At 36.8% G+C, this 19,840-nt stretch overlaps 1 protein-coding gene across 4 annotated transcripts in view; it reads left to right on the top strand.

Annotated features, from left to right (window-relative positions):
• Positions 1-19,840, top strand: part of COL19A1 (collagen type XIX alpha 1 chain) — a 177,925-nt gene that overhangs the window by 72,345 nt on the left and 85,740 nt on the right. For all 4 annotated transcript variants that reach the window (XR_008483184.1, XM_054279127.1, XM_054279129.1 and 1 more), the window contains one exon: positions 13,758-13,811. Coding sequence is in view for 3 of the 4 variants with exons in the window: in XM_054279127.1 (XP_054135102.1) it covers positions 13,758-13,811 (54 nt within the window). In the remaining variant the exon portion in view is untranslated. The remainder of the gene's footprint in view (positions 1-13,757; positions 13,812-19,840) is intronic.

Below are 19,840 nucleotides of genomic sequence, written 5' to 3'. Positions count from 1 at the left end.
AGCTGTAGTTTCTGCTAGAAATGCTTCAGTCTGAGCAAAAGGTTAGAAGAGTAAATTCCATAAACTGCAAATCTTGGTGCAGCCATGGACTACATGGTCTTAATGTCCTTGGAGTAATGGAAGAATGTGCAATTTGCATTATAGACTTAGGGTCCTGTTCCCTGGTTTCTTTGGAGATGAGTGGAGTTTGTTGCCATTGTGCTTAAAATTTGTCTCTTACCTGCGCTAACCATCAGTGCAGATGCTTTATTGGGGCAGGGAGAAGAATATTTGAAATCCTTGAAATCCTGTTTCATGCAGGTAAGACTGAGTGCTTTACCAGCTGAATATAAATGTGAAAAAAGACTTCATACTTGTCTCCTAATGCTGTAAAGAGAAGTATACAAGATTTTCTCATCTTGTAACAATTTAGTTACCTCTTTACACTTTCTTTTATTTCTCTCCCTGAAATAAATGCAGGCTCATTGGCATCCTAGTAAGCTAAACATCACCAGGGCTTATCAAGTAGCTCTGTGGTATTCGGCATGATCTGGCCATCTTCCTGTTGTTTAATGCTCTTGCCCTTTGAAACAGGCTTAATCAAAAGTGTCTGTTGGAAATTGTCCCTAGCTTTTGAACTCTGCCTGGGAATTATATCAGGAAATGCTAATTTGACTCATTGAAATGTCTGCAAAAAACCTTCACAGCTGGGGTCTATCAATTAAATGATATAGATGACCAAGTTCCAGGTCCCAAGATCTATCGCTGTTTAATTTACTTACACATGCCCATTTGGTCAGATTAAAGGTTCATCAGGCTCAGCATCCTGTTCTAATGATAACCTGAAGTGGTGCCCTGGGAACAAAAGTAAGGACAAAGTAAGCAAGTACAGTACTCTTCCAGCCTTCAATTATTTGAGACTGCATCTCAGCAGATGTGTTTTCAGTGAATTTAGTAGTTTTCAATGGACTTTTCTCCCACTAGAAAGAACAGTTTTCTCCTGGATTCATGTAAACTTTAAACATCTGCAATGTACTGTGGTGAGGAATTACAGTGTTTATCTTTGTGTTTGAAGAAACACTTCCTTTTGTTTATTTGAAACCTGCTTCCTCTTAATTTGATTTGGTGGCCCCTACTTCTTTCAGAAGGTTCCTGTTCTCCTTTTCAGTATCAATTGAGAATCAATAAGCTTCTGTTACACATTCCTGAGCTGTCTCTTTCAAATTGAAGAATAGCAATTAGTGTCTCCCACTATGAAATATGTTCTCTGTTGGATCATCCTTACCAGTTGCTTCTGGATATTACTGAGTTCTGCTTCAGTGTGTAAAGGTGGAAAAGACAAGAACTTCAGTCTGTGTAATATCACAGTGAAATTCTTTGGTTTATCCTCTCTGCCTTCTTGTCTCCTCACAGGGACTTTTCTATGCTCTCTTTAGCTTTGAGTGAGGTCTCAGGATCTCATTCTTGATCCTTTTGAACTGGTTGTTAACAGTCACTCCATTTAGTAAGTTGTGTTTGTCTTCACAGATGTTATGGCTACATAGAGGATATAAGGATTTCACAATCTTCATCATTTGATGTATATCTACACTGAACTTCATATGTTCTTTTGCCATGTCATTTCATCTTATAATGACTGTATTGAGTTTGTCATAGTTCATCCTCATCTGTTTTATCCTTTATAATTTGTTGTTTTGACTAGATTATTGTGTACTTCAAAATGGTTTTGTGTGACAGTGTTCACAGGGGTCTCAGGTTGAGGGAAGAGACGAGGATTTGACTCCTTGTTTCAGAAGGCTTGATTTATTATTTTATGATATATATTACATTAAAACTGTACTAAAAGAATAGAAGAAAAGATTTCATCAGAAGGCTAGCTAAGAATAGAATAAGAAAGAATGATAACAAAAGCTTGTTTTTCGGACTCTCTGTCTGAGCCAGCTGGGCTGTGATTGGGCACTAATTAGAAACAACCAATATGGGCCAATAACAGATGCACCTGTTGCATTCCACAGCAGCAGATAATCAATGTTTACATTTTGTTCCTGAGGCCTCTCAGCTTCTCAGGAGGAAAAATCCTAAGGAAAGGATTTTTCATAAAAGATGTCTGCAACAGTTTTGAGTGTAAATACTCCAAGTCTTGCTGAGAACAAGATTAGCGGAATATTGATTTTTATAATACATAAATGTGTGTGTGGACTCTCACCCTCTTTCTGCCTTGGACTAGAAACATCCAAATTTGACAGGTATGAAGGGCTTTTGGCATTAGAAAGGTATCTTTATCTTGAGCTCTGAAAATGGTGATTTGCATATATTGAGTACAATTTTTCAAAAGCGACTTGAGCCTGACAGAATCCCTGTGGGTCCATTCCAACTCATCATATTCTGTGGTTCTGTACTTTACTTTGGTCCACAAAGCTCCCCGAATTCCAGTTTCACCCACAGTGTAGAAAGCTTCTTGCATGGGAGGCCCAGATGTGGATCTCCGGGCAAGGCAGCTCACACAGTACTCTGCACAAACAGCCATGGCTGTTCTGATGAGCTCTCTGGGGTATCAGAAGCACTGCAGCTTCCTTAGGGGGAATTCTGTTGAGATATGAGGTTTAACAGTGTGAGCAGAGTGCTGAGTCCTTTGAATGTACTGCTTCCAGTACATTCTGTGCCTTCTGTGCTACTTTTGGAGATTTCTGTGAAGACATATCCAGAGATGGAAGACTGGATGTTATTACAGCTGTAATGTCTAGAGAAAGCACTTGCTAGTTTGGAAACAAACCTGTAAGCTTTTTGACTGGTAGCTAATAAATGGTAATTAATTTAAAATTAATGTAAAAATTTTAACCTGTAACACATGGTGCACATTTAGCAGATTTAGCAACTGAGAACTGTTTCAGCGGATTATTCTTTATGAAAAAGACTTTACTGACAGGTATCTAATGAGAAGAAAAAATAGGATAATTTAATAAAGAGTATTGATGCTGCAATATTTGAAAATAACATTTAGCATAAATTGCACACATGCTTATGGGGCCTTGCAGTTCCTATAGTTTAGCCTCATACTTTGAAATCTCTTTTAAAATTCTTTTATTTAATATTTATAAAATAGGCATGAATGCAAGTATGAAAATTTGTAGATGAAATCACAGAATCTTGGAATGGTTTGATTTGGAAGGAACCTTAAATCTTATTTAGTTCCGATCTTCCTGCTATAGGCAAGGACACCTATAGATTGTAGGTTGCTCAAAGCCCCATTCAAACTGGTCTTGGACACTTGCAGGGACTGGGCAAATTCTCTGGGCAGCCTGTTCCAGTCCCTCACTACCCTGACAGCAAACAATTTCTTTCTTTTATGTCATCTTAATCTATCCTCTTTTTCTTAAGCAAGTTTAAGTCAATGGACTCTGTATGTGAGCTTTTGCAACTTTGAGTGAGAGTTGTTTTCAATGAGGAAAAGATTAGAACTCATGAACAATGCGATGAAAGAAGAAACAACAAAATGGTCATAGACATTGGTCACTGTAGAAGAGGAGATGACAGAACTGTTTTCATTAATATACTAAAAATAGAACTCAGTGTGTGCATATGAGCAGGGGAATCTTTCTACAACCTGCAAAGACAAATGTGGATGTTACTTCTGAAAAGCCAGCAATATACATCATAAAGTATATTTAAGTTCCAAAGCACTTTTTTTCCCTCCACTTAGCAGTAGTTGATGTTTATTAACGTAATACTGTCAGTAATAAAAGTGGTCTTCCTCCCAATCTCCTCCTTTCCAGTTGCTTCTTGCTATCCTTAGTGTCCCCATGCACTGCTATTGCAACTGTTTGTGTGATTCCTAGTAAAAGAAGCAAGTCGGGGAACTGTTTAGACCAAGAAAGTGCCTCTGTTTACTGGGTTTATATCCCAGCACATTCTGTTTCTCCAGACTGGTATGTGGCTATTCTTCAGCAACCAAAGTAATTCAGAAGAATAGGCATATTTAAGTGACTAAAAGGTGCTGCAGACCTATATGGATGACTTTTGAGGTTGGAGAACAGTATGATTCTTGTTGGATGAAGCTACTCTGAAAGATGTGTGTTGGGAATAAGCCTAAGTTGCTGCAATTTCTAATGGCTCTTGAATTCAGACTAGAGCTACTTCAGTGTGGGTTTGGAATGACTCCAACACAATACAGTATTAGCATCTAGTACTCTGTGCCATTTTCTCCATAAATCATGTCTTTTGTGCTATACTCTATGCTCATCTGGACATAAATAAAAAATACTTTGAGGAAGACCTGACATAACATGGCATGGAAGTCAAGGGTATAAAGGCTGTTATAAAGGATCTGCACAAAAGTTCAAGAATGGTAAATTGTACAGAAGGATGTGCTAATGTAGCTAACCCCGTCAGCAGCTTTATGATGCTGCATTTTACAGTATGCACATTTGTCATCTTTGTGTGTTGTTAAATTTCAGTTTGAGAAGCCAAAGAAGCTGGATTAGAAGAGCAGCTAATTTGCAGCACCTGCTGACAGTTTCTGTGACAGTAGGTGAAAAGTAGGTGAAGGCTGAGTTGTCTTAGATGTCTACAGGGAACATATCACTGATCTTTCTGATATGCTGAGGCAAGTATATCTTGTGCACAGAGAAAGAAAAAGGCTTTATCCTGGTAGCATTTTATCTACCTATTGAAGGCTAGCAGTAAGTTAAACTCCTCTTGTTGGTAGTTGGCCAGTAGAGATAGTTCAGATTTTCCAGGATGACCTTTCTAAAGATAACTCCTCCCATTCAGCAGCAGAATATTGTCCCACCTATTTATTCTAGACACGTTGGTTTTCCACCCTTCAGTGCACAGTGGTTCAGCTGGAAGAAAAATGTAGTTGTTCTATGATGGTACTCATAGAACCTATATGGGCTGATTGTATGGACAGTTGCCAGGAAGGTGGGAGCTGTTTATTTTGATCCTCTCAAAAGGGGAGAAAACTTCTATTAAATCTCTATTTACTAAGTTGTGTGCAAAGGGCAGAAATTTCCTACTTTTCTAATTACATTTTGAACTGACCTTAGTGAAGTCTGACTGAGCAGGGTGGGTGTATTTTGAACAGATCAAGTCTCCACCTCAGATAAATACCCATTAGGAGACTGAACATGCCACATCTTTAAACTCTACCAGGTTTGTGAGAGCTTTATTGAAACACCTATTTCCTGGATACAAAGGATGGATTTCTATGACATTAATAAACTACTTATTGTAGTCTAAGAAAATAGAGAAAACTGATACTGCTCTCTGTGTAGGCCTGATGAACATGGTTAATAGTCACAGCTACAGGAAAGGCTATTATTATGGTTATCATGTGACAGAAATCAAGCTAGAGGTGCAGCCTTTGGCAGGAAAGACGTAGCAGTCCATCAGCTTGTGCAAACACTTGATGTGGCTTTAACCATCTGCAGAACATCTTTTGGAGTATAAATAACAATAGCAATCCCCTGCCAAAGCCATGAAAGCATGTGTGTCTAAAAAATACTACATTCTGTGAAAGCAATACTATTTGTCACCTGATGTCAAGAACAGATTGGCTTTCGGTTGCCTTAGGAGACAAGCCCTGAAAAGAAACTAGTTTATTCCTCCTACGGAAAAATCTTCATTCAACACTGACACCAACCCTCTATAAACAGAAACCTCCCCACTAAAAGGCAGATAGAATTTTAAACAATTGTAGCTGCAAGTCAAATCCATTTCTAGTATTTACTTAAGAAATGGAAAAATAATCTGCTCATTATTGAGACAGTTTTTTCTTTCGAGGTTTTAATCTATTGATAGATACACAAGATACTTAAGTTTAAAATTACTGGGAAGATCAGTGAGGGGAAACAGAGCCAAATTCAGTTTTGTTCTTGAGCGATGTAATAGCAAAACTCTGTAATAACTCAGGGATTTGTGCAAGCTGAGACATGTATTATGAATCCCCTGTGTTATGCAATGTACAAAGACAGAGTGGACCGTTTATTTAATACAAGGGTTATTAGAACTAAAATGTAAGAATTAAGACAGAAGATGGATACCTGCTGAACAACCAGACCTGACTGGCTAATTAAAAAATTGATAATACCAAAAATGATGCTACATCTATTGTGCAGATATTGTGTTCATAACACTAGAGGAAAATTGAGTTGAAGGGAGTGGTTAGTGTGTGAAAATAAATGGGATGACCTTGTGTAAGCCCTGCAATGCCGAACTGTGCACTGATTTTTACACTTAGATGTCCTGGTATTTAAGTGTGTGTGGATGAGAACCATCAAAGGAGAAGATAAATGATGACTGGAGTTTTAACTATGACAATCCTAATGGGTAGGTGAGAGCAGGATGAGGGAGTATTTGTGAAAATAGCCTGGATCAAAGTGGAAGCTGTGTAAAGGGATGAAAAACATTTTGTCTGTGCTCTGGATGTGGATTGTATCTGAGAGAACTACTTCAAGATAATTCCAGTTCTTGCTGACCAACAGAATTAGTGTTTTTCACAGTGACAAAAAGAGGAAGCTTCCTCAAGTAAAAAATGTTGAAAGAAATATTTAAAACAATTCAAACATAGATTAGATATGAGGCACTGGAAAGTTAAGACGTGCTCTTGGCGAGTAGTCAAGTCTGGATGTAACTGATGACTCACAGAAATGATTGTTGATTTTATATTTGCAGATGAGTTTAGCCAGAGACACTGTAGAAGGAGAGGAAGACTGGACCATGAGTGCTCCCTTTATGGCCTCTGCATGGAAAGATACATGTATGAGTTGTCTGACTGAATTCAGGAGTCTTTATAGTTTAGAAAGGCTTTTGCTTTTGGATTATGAGGAAAGGTATAGCACAATAAATTATATGTAGTACACCAGTTTTTAAACTGGAATGGTATTCGGTGTGTCAAATTTATTGCAGAGCTCAGCCAGATGGAGTGAGTAAAGAATAGAATATTCATTAATATTCAGAATGATGGATTTTGAGTTTTAAAATATATTCTGGGTTTTTCTGAGGAGTTAGACTACTGTTTGCACCCGCTAAAGTTTTTGCACAGAAGTACAAAGTAGGGTTTGAAAATTAAGATCACCATGAAAAAGCTTTGTGACTCTTCCTTATAAACACGTTTTGCTTGACTGATGATACTTTCTGAAGAGAGTATTAATATATTCAAGTGAATGTTAAGAATACTTATTATCTAGGAGATTGAAACTCTGCTTTCAGATGCTTTCATGCTTTAGGTTGTACTATTTTTCTTATGTCTATGAATAAAGCTTTAATATTGGGTTAAGAATTTTTCTATCAAGTTAGGGCTGGGAATAGATGATCAAATAATTACCATAAAGAATGGAGTTTTGGTTGTTGATTTTATTAGAATTTTTCTCCTTGACATTGAAAGGTTTAAAGGAAAAGAAAAAAGAAATTGAAGTGGTCATGACAGCATGAGCTGTGGCAGGATAGCATGCAAAGGAAAGTTTGCAAAATAAAAAATCTAAATTTCATGTGGCAGAAAGAAAAGCCAGTGTGAGCATCTTAAGCATGATTAGGTCATTAATTATTTATGTTGGGACATTTATTATTGAAAAAAACTAAATATGTGATTGTGATTAAATTTGCATACATTGTAGCAAGCAAGAGTTAGCCAGAATCTCAGTATTTTCTTTCTTATGCTGGCTAGTATCTATTACCCAGAAGGATGAAGTTGTGTCTTTATGTTTCTTTTACCTTACCAAATCTCTTAGGTGAAAAGGTGTTCTGTGTATCTTATCTTTTCCACTTGCCACAGTACATTTGAATCCCTTTTAGTATTCATTTCATTAATGATCTTCAATGGCTCTGGTCAGCACTAGGGAATGTTAGGCAATCTCTTAGCTTTCCCCAGGAGAGGGTTACACTGAAGATGATAACCAAGATGAGATTTAGTAAGGAACACATTAAGAGATCATAGGAATCTTCACCTGTCTTTTCAATAAGGCATTGCTGGTAGCCTTGCTGTGGCATTTTCTAGTTGTGAAATAATAGATTTAGACATTATTTAAGGCTTGGTTCTCAATCATAGTTCTGTAGCCTATGTTATAAGAGTTTTCAGTAAGACTGTGACTGAGGAAACTTTATTGCCTGTCAGGGTGCCATGGAATTAATAGACTGTTTTAGAAATCAGTGTTTGTCGATGCTGCCATGGGAGAGTTGAACTTTCATAAGGAATGTGTGAGAAAGGAATGTATACCTAAACTACCTGAATGAATGTGCATGCAGTCCTTCAATCCAAAGTGATTGCTTGCTCTTCAGAATATTTTTATCAGAGTACTCCTGTTTTTGCCTGTGTTATTTGGTTTAATTTTTATTTGCTATTCTGTGTCTCTGAACGCATTCAATCGTGCTTGGCAGTAATGGCACATGGACAGAGCAAACATCTCGATCACATTGTTATTCTGTATATTGTGGCATTTGTATTAATGTTTGTCTGTCTTTCAACACCTTTATGATAAAAGGAGACATTGTTAAATGAGAGAGCTTTGACTCTTTAAGACAGGTACCTGCAAACACTGTAATCTTCACTCAGCAAGGACATCATCCTAAGAAAAGCTAAAACTATTTCAGCATGTGACTTTGGCACATTTTTAAAGAGAGAGCACTCATAGCAGAACCTGGAGCAGTAGGGATGAGTGGGAAGGAAATGTTATCCTGAAATGGTGTTCAGGGCTGTATCTGCCTCACCTACAGGAAGGCACACATACAATAGAGAATCATCAAGTCTGTTTAGAGCATTCTCAAGCAAAATCTACGGTTAAAGCAAATTCATTCTAATCTTAGATCATTACAGTCCTCCTCTGCCTTTTTAACACAAATTCCCCCCCCACACCCTATTTGGCTATTATATGAAATCTATTATTTGTATTATCAGTATAGAAACCTTGATGTCCCACTTACAAGATTTTTTCCTATACTTGAGATCCATCAGCATGTCCTGTGTTCATTCTTACCTCCTAACTATTTTTCACACTTTCTGTCATTCTAGCTTGGAGAAGAGCAGAAAAATATGATGCCCTGAACTAGGTGTTATTTTTCACTTTTCTCATCAGTGGCAAGTAAGCCAGAATAGCTGGGTTTTTTCACCTTGCATTTTACAAATGGAGAATGGAGCCTTTTAAAAATGTCTTTGTGTTACAGATTTCCATGTACTATGTGATCCACAACCATATCCAGATACTTTTCTGCAGTAGTGCTCCAGGGGTTATTCTTGTTCTCTGTGCATTGGATATCTCTATTGGAGAACACTACACTGAAACTTCTGCTGGACTTGGGGTTTGAGTTGGGGTTTTTTAGATTGGTTTTTTCTTTGGTTGCTGTTCTAACTGATCCAAATAATTTTCCATTTTAATGTTTTTCTACAAAGAATAAAAATGGATGGCTGCCTTATTCCTGCTGACAGAATGAGGCAGTTCATTGGTGCAGCGTTGGAGCCTTGGGCTGGCCTGAATTCAGATTGTTCTGTGCCTAAGGTTTTGCCTTTAGTTGAGGTGGTTAGTTGCCTTTATATGGCCTCTCTGGTTAGAAGTGCTTAAAGCTTGCTTAGGAATGTGACGTGTGACAACAAGCAGTAATTAACCATTGTGAATATTTTCAGTATTGCTCAGTCTATGTAGAAAAACAGGATGGAAAGATCTTTTTCCTGACATGGTATCCAGTATGTTCAGGCACAACACTTATTTAGGACTCTGGTACAAGACAGCAAAGGCAGAGTTTGGAATCAATTTTTGGTCATTGTTTCTTGAAAAGTGTGTCTCCTGAGCCATCTGATCTCTATAAAGCTTTGGGACAACCTCATTTATTGCTTTGTCTGAGTATCCTAAATATATGGGCTTGGGAAGACACAGGCTTCAAGGTGACATCCTTCCTGATCATCTCTGCTGATTATTGTTTTCTGTAATAGAAGTGTACTTCTGCAACGTATTACACTGTCGCCTTCTGATCCTGCTTTGGAAATACTCCTGTGTGCTACAGGGTTACAGACTGTTTGGAAATGAGCTTCATGTGTCACTCTTACATTTCCTTGCATAGTATCTCCCAGTCTAAACTGAGTCAAAATCACTAGTTTGCCTTGCTTTCCACTCCTTTTAAATGGTACAGTCTCTCAGCAGTCCTGTGTATTGCCCCTTTCCTAAAGCATACCATCCCATACTCTGTGGAAGATTTACAGGTCAGGCAATAAGAATATTATTGGGGTGGAGCTCTTCATAACCCTAGCTCTTCAGACATCTGTCAGAAAATCAGAAAGAAACAAAGGCTGGGTTTGTTAAAGCTGAAGGTGTAGATTTTTTTTCATTCATAACTTACTCAAGAAAAATCAATAAGCATTGTTACGAGCTGAGATCAGTTTAAAAGAAGCTATGGAGAAGTGGTCACAAGAAAATAAAATTCACTTAGAACATTTTGCTGAGACAGATCTGTAACATAACAGGAAAAAAAGTATTAAAAAATGACAAATCATAACTGTCTTAAAGACATGTAGGTAAAATCATGGAGTTTCAGAGGCTAAAAATTATAAGGTGTCCACACTGACTTAGTGGTATTATATAGTTTGTGTACTTTGGAGAGTAATTCAGCAAGTGCTAATTAACAATGGCACTTTAAAATTCTTCCAAAAACTGATACCAGGAATTCCTTATTTATATAATTAGCAGGGCACTGTTGCAGAAAAATCTTTATCTTTTTAGTTCAATTTTAAGGTCTTAATGTATTTTATTTCCAAATATATTTCTTTGCCGTTCTAACACAGGGGAAATAGTGTGCAAGGAAAATGGGGCAATCTTAAAGTAGACAAGTGAGTTGGAGGCTGTTACTCTCATTTTGCAGAGGCTGTGGATGTACCCCTGGCCCTAATTAAAGAATACTATCACTGAATTCAGTGCATCCACCATTACACACAGCAGACTGAATCCCTCCCAGCAGTTGCTCTGGAGCAACCCCATCAGCTTGTTCCATCCGGGTAATGGAGTGCAGAATTCACCCAAAGAAAAACAAATAATTCAGTGTTACATTGGGTTAGTTTCAGTTAACTAATAAAAAAGGTTTGATGCTTTCATAGTTTTGTCATCCTGTTTTTGCAATAAATAGTCTTTAATTGTCTCATCTGATTGTAGTATAAGCAGGCAGGAGCACTTCATATAAAGTGACATTAACACATTTTTCTCTCTTTTTGGTAATCTGTAAGGTACATTGCCACAAAGCCATGTTGATTATTAACAGCCTCCTCTACACTGCAGAGTGGCTTCAGCAACTCTGCAAATTGGCTAGATTTGAAGCTGTTAATTATGCAGTATAGTGTGCTTCATAAAGACAGAAATGAATATGACTTGGCTCAGATCTTTTGAGAATAAATTGTAGAAATTGGACCTCTGTTTGGTTTGCATTCTGGCTTCACAGAGAACATGGACATTCCATATGATAGGCTTGGCAAGTACAAACTGTGTACTCCATTAAAAAATTGGTATGTTCATGTAAAGTTGCATACCTGGCAGAAAGCCAGAGGCTCTGCAGAGGTCCAAGGCTCATTAACAGAGGGTGCTTTTTATCATTTTGTCAAAGAAACTGAGAAACCTCTTAAACCCAAATATTGTGTAAACCATAAGGAATGGGAGGTTTCTTTCTTCCCTGCACTCACCAGCCACACTTGTGTGTCTAGAGCTGCCTGGTGGCATTTTGAAGTCACTGTCTGCCTGCTGGAGAGGAAAAGGCATGTTCACCAACACGTACTGCTCATCTCACAGCCAGGCAAATGATAGCTGAGGCTGAAGAAACAGGCATCTTTTAGCTAGGCTCTCTGTTTAGCTTTTTATGGCAATGCAGATGTTGCATAAAAAATTATGACAAGAAACTTTCACCTTAGGTTTCCACCTATGCATCAAGGCATTTACAGGATGCTACTACTTCTGAAACAAATCTGTACATATTTACATCATTTTTCTTAAAGTGAAAGCAGATATACAAGCCATAGAATAAAAAAACTAGCTCCATAAATTTATAAATCTTCTAAAAATATATTCAGATAAGGACATATTATGTCAAATATGTGAGTGTACCTTTATAACTGTTGCAAGATTGCAGCAGTGTAACTGATTCTAGTTGAAATACCCTGAACGCAGTATTAAGTATTCAGTATGTCACGGTGATGAAAAGTAAAATGTCACTTTTGCAGTTCTAAAAGTTTAAGTGAGCTATTTAAAAAGAACAGTACGCCTGGGATTTCAACTGGGTTTTTTTTAAACTGACAGTGAAAGAAAATTACTTTCTCAACCAGTATCTCAATCCATAGAACAAAGAGGACTCTATAGTTTAAACATACTAAAATAATAAGTGTTAAATTCCTATAACTGTTTGGTGTCATTTGAACTTTGCAGTAAATGCACAGATTTATGTGGTGGAGGTTTTTTTTGACCAGTAAGAAAGGGAATACTTGAGGGAAAACCTTAACTGTATGATTCAAACAATCGTGTAGCATTAAGTTTCTTATCAACAAGATGTATTAAAATGGAAGAAATGAGTCAGCAAAGCCATCTTGGGAGTGGGATTATTAGATTCACAGTTTGCTGCTGCTAATTTGTTAGTAGGCTTCAGTTGTTCAGCAAAGCTCGTACACTCATTTTGCAAAACTGATTATTAGATGAAAAGCCCTCTGTCATTGCCATGGGAGAAATAGCTCTGAATCAGGGCTGTGTCACAAATGCAGTTAGCTGAATGATCTCAGCTCAATGCCATTTACCTAACAGAGTTAGGAAGATGATGCTGATATAACGAATAGGTTCTGCTCAGGCAAATGTAGTCCCCTGGAGATAATGGAAATTTGGTGAAGAGCTCTTTGTTTTCTTTGGTTTATGTGAAGAGTTTAGACTCTAATTAAGTCAGTCCTTGCACTTCCATCAGAATTATGTTACTTTATGGTTACTTACTTTGATTTGGCAAGCTTCATTTGAGGGTCAGAGATTCAATTGTAGAGCTCTTCAAGCTTGTTGCTTCTGGGAGGTGTTTTCTCTTAAATTATCCTTCTTTTCAGGTGTATTTTATTCACTTTGATAAAATATGTCTTAACTAGGATAGTATGGCTGTTAGAGTTAATATGGAACTGAATTCTTTCATGTGTTCTAAAAAGATTATTGTGTTTTGTAGTCAGTGTTTCATGAGCAAACTCAGGAACCAGCTATAGTCAATTCTGAAGGAACCTTCCCACCATTTTTTTTCTTTTGATTAATCATGTTGTTCATATTCATACTTGTAAGAAAATTTTCAGAACAAAAGTTTTTTCCATTTTTCATATGCAAATAGTGAACCATATACCAGATGGGTCAAAGACAAATAATAATATTGAGGACTTTGTAAATAAACACTTACTTTAAGCATCTGATAAGAAAACTGCATCTCAGAATTAAAAAAATAATGCAATATTAAGATTATGATTTTCAAAAACTAAACTGTTTCCTTGTGTAAATTTTTGTTTCACCACCATCTTTTTGAAAAACAACAAGAAACAAGAATGTTCTTCTGTGGTGAGTCTTTATGGATGTTCAATGACACGAGGAAGTACAGAGAACTGTACCTATCAGAGTGCTAGACATATTTTAGGGACATTTATTTGGAAAGAATTTCTTTTGGAATGTGAGGAATAGATTTGCTTGTGCATCCAGAAATATACATGTAGAACAGACCAGAAGGGTAAAATATTTTTGCTGTTAAAAGTATTGTGGGTTATTATGTGCCATGAGTAAATATAATAAAATAAATATTAATTCTTTTAGGGTGAAAAAGGAGATAAAGGAGAACCAGGACCAGAAGGCCTTCCTGGAGCAGAGGTAAATGGAACAATAGTGAAACAGTCAAGTCACAAACTTCTGGATGGGTGGGTAAGAAATGCAATTCAGACTCTATGTAAGTAGAGTGATGGATTTAGAAATTGGGTATTCCTGTTGATGAAGTTTGCTTTATACCCTCTTCCTGTCCTTCTCCCTCTTGACCTTGATGGGGGTTACCCTGGCTTTAGGTTTTAATGCTGGATGATCTTGGCTCTACAGGTGCAAAGCATTGCTGTTGAAGGCAGAGAGCACCTCCCAGATGGGGAATGACTGACATTAGGAGTAGAATCCAGATACAGGAGTTGGAAAAAACATTCAGTAATCCTTTTTTAAGCAGCTTTTCCAAAGGAATTAAAGGGTCAGCATTTAACACAAAAATACTATGGCAGTCTAGCTGGGGGTACTGAAAATGCAGTAACACAGGCTATGAAATTATGACACTCTTTACATCACCTGACTTTCCATGCACACTGTAACCATAAAAATATTTTTCCTGTTTTAGGTAATTATAATTTAATGCTGGGTAAATCAGGCTATTTTTAAGTGGCTGTCCTTCATGTGACAACATGCACTGTATACTAAGCTGAAACTACATTTAGGTATTTGTAGAGGTATTCTCTTGTAGACTTTGTGTCTGTAAAGGTGAACCATATCCTTCTCTCATACATACATATATGCTGACAGCATGGAAAAAACACATCTGTGTTTCTTTCCATAGCTCTGGTGACATTTCTGTGTTGGTCTTACATGATCTTCTTTACTACATGAGATCTTGTTCCATCAACCTTTTAGGAAGAGTAAGGTATACCAAGGATCTAATTAACTCTAGGGCATATTTAACATAGTGGCACTATGAAAGTGAAAAATACTGTACATTCATATTTTTGAATATTTACTGAACTGTTGCAATGTGTCAGTAAATGGTAGATTATTATTATGGAAACTGTCATTAAAACATTAAAACTGAAGTAAAACTGCATATGGCAGTATAACATTGTATTGTTTGAAACCACACATAATTCTCCTTTAGTAATGCTTACATAAGATGCTTTGAATTCAATTATCACTCTGCATAGAGATATCAGTCTTTAAATTTACAGGTCTATGTATCATTGACTCTTACTTTCTAAGTGTCTCTCTAACTTGCTCTGCAAGCAGAAATGTAACATCTGATATTTCTGCCATAATCAAGTTAACCTACTTACATTGGTGTAATCTGCAGTGCTGTATAAAAGCAGCCTGAAAACACTTAAAGCTAGAGGCACTGCCTTCTGGCAGGTGTTGTCTCTGCCTGGGGGAGTGAGGGTTTCCATCCTCTAAAGAACTTGAAGATGATGACTGAACATTTTTTCTTGAACAAATGGTAGAAACATATTTGAATGTATTTTAATCAAAATCAGAAAAGTAGGTGTCACAGAAAACTTTTGCTTGCTGTTGCTAAGTTGTGTTTTCTTAGCTGTACAGAAAGATCTTGCTAGAAAGAAGTAGCATGACAGAGGGGAAGCCAGACCTGGTTTGGAGTCTAGGCTGTAGTGATGAAATATCTAGAAAGTTTTAATTTCCTCTTCTCTCACTCGAGCTGACTGGCTCAGTTAATCTCATTGAGAACCAGGTTTCGAGGCGGGAGCCGTGAATATATCTGAATGTTCTGCACATCTCCCAGTTTATCTCTCCAGTAATCTAAGCCAAGTTCTACAATGCTGTGTCCCAGCCTGGGACATTATTCAAAATCCATCTGACAACATGAATACTTGCTATAAATACTACGACTGTGGTTGCCATTGTTTTTAGTTTCCTAAGGAGTAGCTATAAATAACTTAATATATTACTAATAGAGTTCCTGTAGTACATGTCCATGTCTCTAAGCAGGTATTTGCTTTCATAGGTTGAAAAGCCAGTTTGATTGAATAGTATCTCTTTCATCCTTGAGACTCTTTTAGCCACTTGACATTAAACTCAGGTGACACATTGCTGCCACTGAAATCCTGTAATTTTTTTAAGATGTTGTTTCCCTTCACCATTCTTGTGGATATTTTGTTTTACAGTTGGGTGTGTGACTTGTCTGCTTTTATAACTGAGGAGTTATGAGTTGTCTGGTCGAGTTGACTAGGTGGTTATCAGTGAAAGGTTAGACTTGATGATCTTGGAAGTCTTTTCAAACCTTAATGATTCTGTGATTCTCTATTAATGCTATCCACTGTAACAAATGAAGCTTCATAGAGACACTCTCTGGAAAAAAAATTTAAAAACACACATAGCCTGTGTGGAATGAGGACACATTTGCAATATAGATATCCATGAAGCTATCTGTGGAATATGTTCTCTGTTATATCCATATGTCTGCCTGTTGATCTGAAGTGAAAAGAAGATCTTTATCACAGAAACTTTTAGACTTTTTTTGAGTCATGTTGTTTCCTTGATCACTGGTGCAGGTAGGAATGAATGCCATGGGATACTGCCAATTACTATTTCCTGACATAAATTAAATCCTTCAGCAAAAGTAAGTCAAAACAGCAAGTTTTATCATATCTGTCAGCATGTGTCATGCATAGCTGGTAGAGGAATAGTGTCTTTTTTGTAAGTGGGGGAAAAAAAGTTAAATCTAAAATTAAAATCCAATATATGTATTAAAGCAAGTGTTTACCTGATTATTTTTATTTCTCTTGCCGGGGGAGGTAATATCATAAGTGACTTTTTTAAAATTTAATTCTTTACATACCTGATGTCAGAAGATGAAGCTCTTAAGTTCAGTAAGCAATAAAAGAATCCCAGGTTTTCAATGGAAAGATGGAAAACGTAATAGACCTTTTTAATTTTTATGCTTGTGGGAAAAGGTAATCAGAAGTATGATCATTTTTAAAGGGATCTTGCATCTTGTTGTAATAGCAATAGTTGTTTACCTTCACACCCTCAGGACCTGTCTGTTTAATCTTGAACTCTCTTAGTATTAGCATTGCAAGGAAATACCTGAATAGGAAGAGAATTATCCTATTGTTTAAAAATGCGAAGTTGGTTATGATTTTTGTTTATATCTAGAGTCTGAGAATGTTGCTAGGAACAAAAGTATTAGAAGATAGTAGGTTTAATTTAGGGTCCAGTGAATTCTAGTAATATATCACTTTGAAGTTTTGGAATTCCATTAATGAGAAGAGAGCAGTGTCAGTATTTTAAACACCTGAGACATAAACTGAAAAAAAGTATATTGTTTGGAGCTATGAAAACACTTTGCTAAATTAGGAAAGTTATCCCAGCATATCCAGGTAGGCATTGTACACCTGACTTTGAAGATGTTGTTAACTTAGATTTTAAGGCTGGTCTGTGCAGGAAGTGTAGTTCTGCTCTTAGAGTATTCCCAAGCTCTGTTACTCAGTAGAGATAACTGATCTGATCTGTAATAATGGGGTAGCACATTGTTGTTAAATTGTTGGGTTGTGTACCCTATTTCCAGTACATTAGATAATATGTATTGTTCTAGGAGATTTCCCCCTGATGTGACGTTGAACCAGATTACTCTAATGATGGCCACAGGATTGCAAATAACAAATTATGTTTTCCCCAAAAGATATCTTTTAGAGTTGAAAACCTGTTCTCCTGAATATATGATTGCAGTCTGACTGCATTTTCCATTGCCACATGTGTGCAGCACAGTTTATGCTGTACAAATAGGTGCAATTCCAGTAGGCAACATTTGGCTCCTGCAAGGAGCTGCTGGAGTCTTCTGGTTGGGGTCCAGCTGATCTTTGCAATTTTTCATTGAGAAAAGTACCTGGTGTCAGCTGGTGATACATTTTACCTGTTTTATCAGTTTTTCATTCATTCCACCAGAAGAAGCACCATTGTCATCCTCTCCAACAAAAACACTGCCTCTAATTTAATCTTGCCCTTATCGACCCCAACTCACACCCTTACAGATATTTGTGATATACTTGTCCCAGTAATTTCTCTGTTGGTTGGAAATTGCATTATATTTATCAGTCTTATTTTATATATGTATTTAGAACATTTCTCATTTTTTCTATTTCCAGTATTGTTATCTTGTTAGCTTTCAGTTGGCCTTGTATATACACATTCTAGTGCTTGCTTTACATTTTGGTTTCCTCCTTCAAAAAGGAGCCCTAATGTAAATTTATAATGACCTGTAAAAAGACTAAGCTGTAGTCCTTTTAGAGGATAAAATGTTTTAGCTGAAGACTGTTCATGAGCTCATAAATGTATATTGTTATATTGGTCCCAAAAAGCTAGAATTAGACTGAGATAGAATTCAATACCCAATTAATTAACTCTTACAGGAGGAATTTTTAATCTGTTCCTAAATTTCAGGCAAATCTGGTAACAGACCCCTTAGATCAATAGAAATTTGTTTTTAAAACTGACCTTGTTCTCCTAAAACATTGCAGAAAATGAGCTTTTCTAACTTAAGGGGTCAATAGGCCCCTTAGATCAATAGAAATTTGTTTGTTTTTAAAACTGACCTTGTTCTTCTAAAACATTGCAGAAAATGAGCTTTTCTAACTTAAGGCTTGATCTAAAATCATCCAAATTGTATCTGTTTAGATAACCACATTCATTTTACTGAAACATCCTGTTCTGGCCTCTGCCAGAGACAGAATACCCTACTGTACTGTGTTAAAGGGGCTGCAGATTTGACTTGGCATAGGAATTCTTTCTTCTTATGGCATTTCAGAGACAGTGAGCCAGCAGCTAAACCTCTCAGCAGCTTCAAAAGGGTGACTGAAGGGAAGAATAGGCATGGTGCATTCCCAGATGTGTTTTTTTGCAAGCATTCACTGTGTCTGGAACTTACTATAATATTTTTAAATGCATATATAATGTCTAGGCAAACCAGAAACACTTATAGTGGGCCTATAACACTGGGTCCTTTAAAATCCTCCTTCAAACACTGTAAGGTTTCCTGTAAAACATGTAGTTTCCCCTTGTCCTTTTTACTTGAGGTCGATTGTATTTGTTTGAGGTCATCATCTCTGCAGTAGCTGACAGACTGCACACCTCACTAAGGTGCTCTTGCAGATAGACTGCAAAAAGCTTTAAATACAGCAATTAGGAAAAAATAAGGTGCATAGTTTGAAAGTGCATGGCTCAGGCTCAGCATCTTTCATCTGCAGTTGTATTTTCTATTCAGTAGAGACACACAGATATATGTCACCATCTGTGAGATGCAGATTTTTTTTTAGCCTTATCTTTTATCTTCTGTAAACATACAGCCTAAGAGCTAATTCCTAAACTCATAACTATTGTTCCATGGCAGATTTGCTAGTATTGATTTTGAACCAAATCCATACAGTTTGCATACCTGAAAAATCCCTTAAATGGCTTTAAATATATGGATTGGTTGTGTTTTATGCATTCTTTCAGAAGGAGGTTGAAAGTAAAATGTAGCAAATGGAGACAATATTAAAGCCATGTCATAAATATGCAGATTGTAAAAAGAAAGCAATTTTTTGGCTTGGTTTTTGAATCCATCTGCCTATTACATTTTTTAAGTTCAAACAGCAAAACTACTTCTGATTTAACTATTACATATTTGGCAAGCTTAATAAAGAACAAATCAAAGCTAAATCAGGGGTATTTACAACAACCACAAATTTAATCCAAAGTGGGTACTTAAATGCTCATATAGTTCTAAATGATGTTCCTTCCAGATGGTGAATTAATGTAATTTTAGCAGGAAGTGAAGTTGCACAAATACGCAGTATTTAGAACACTCATTGATTTCATGTTTCTGTACCCACCAAGGCACAGATGTTAGTTACCATTTTCGTGCCAGTTGTCTCTATCTTCCTAATAATTGCAAACTGAGGAAGAGAGTTTGCAAGGACAAAAAGGGAGCTGGGAAGAACTTTAGTTTGCAAACCCTAATTCAGATGTAAATTACTTTTTTCTACCCTTGACCTATTTAACCTCCAGAATAATAAAGATGGTGGTCTGCTTGTGGAGCATCTTATTATAATTTGGTCTTGTATTGCCTCCATTGTTGCCATTTCATTTCTAAGTAAAATCTTTGAACTTGT

The sequence above is a fragment of the Melozone crissalis genome, unplaced genomic scaffold (genome assembly GCF_028551555.1).
Source record: "Melozone crissalis strain CALT ecotype California unplaced genomic scaffold, PUWL_Pcris_2 ptg000027l_1, whole genome shotgun sequence".
Lineage (NCBI taxonomy): Eukaryota > Metazoa > Chordata > Aves > Passeriformes > Passerellidae > Melozone > Melozone crissalis.
This window is presented reverse-complemented; position numbering and strand designations above follow the sequence as displayed.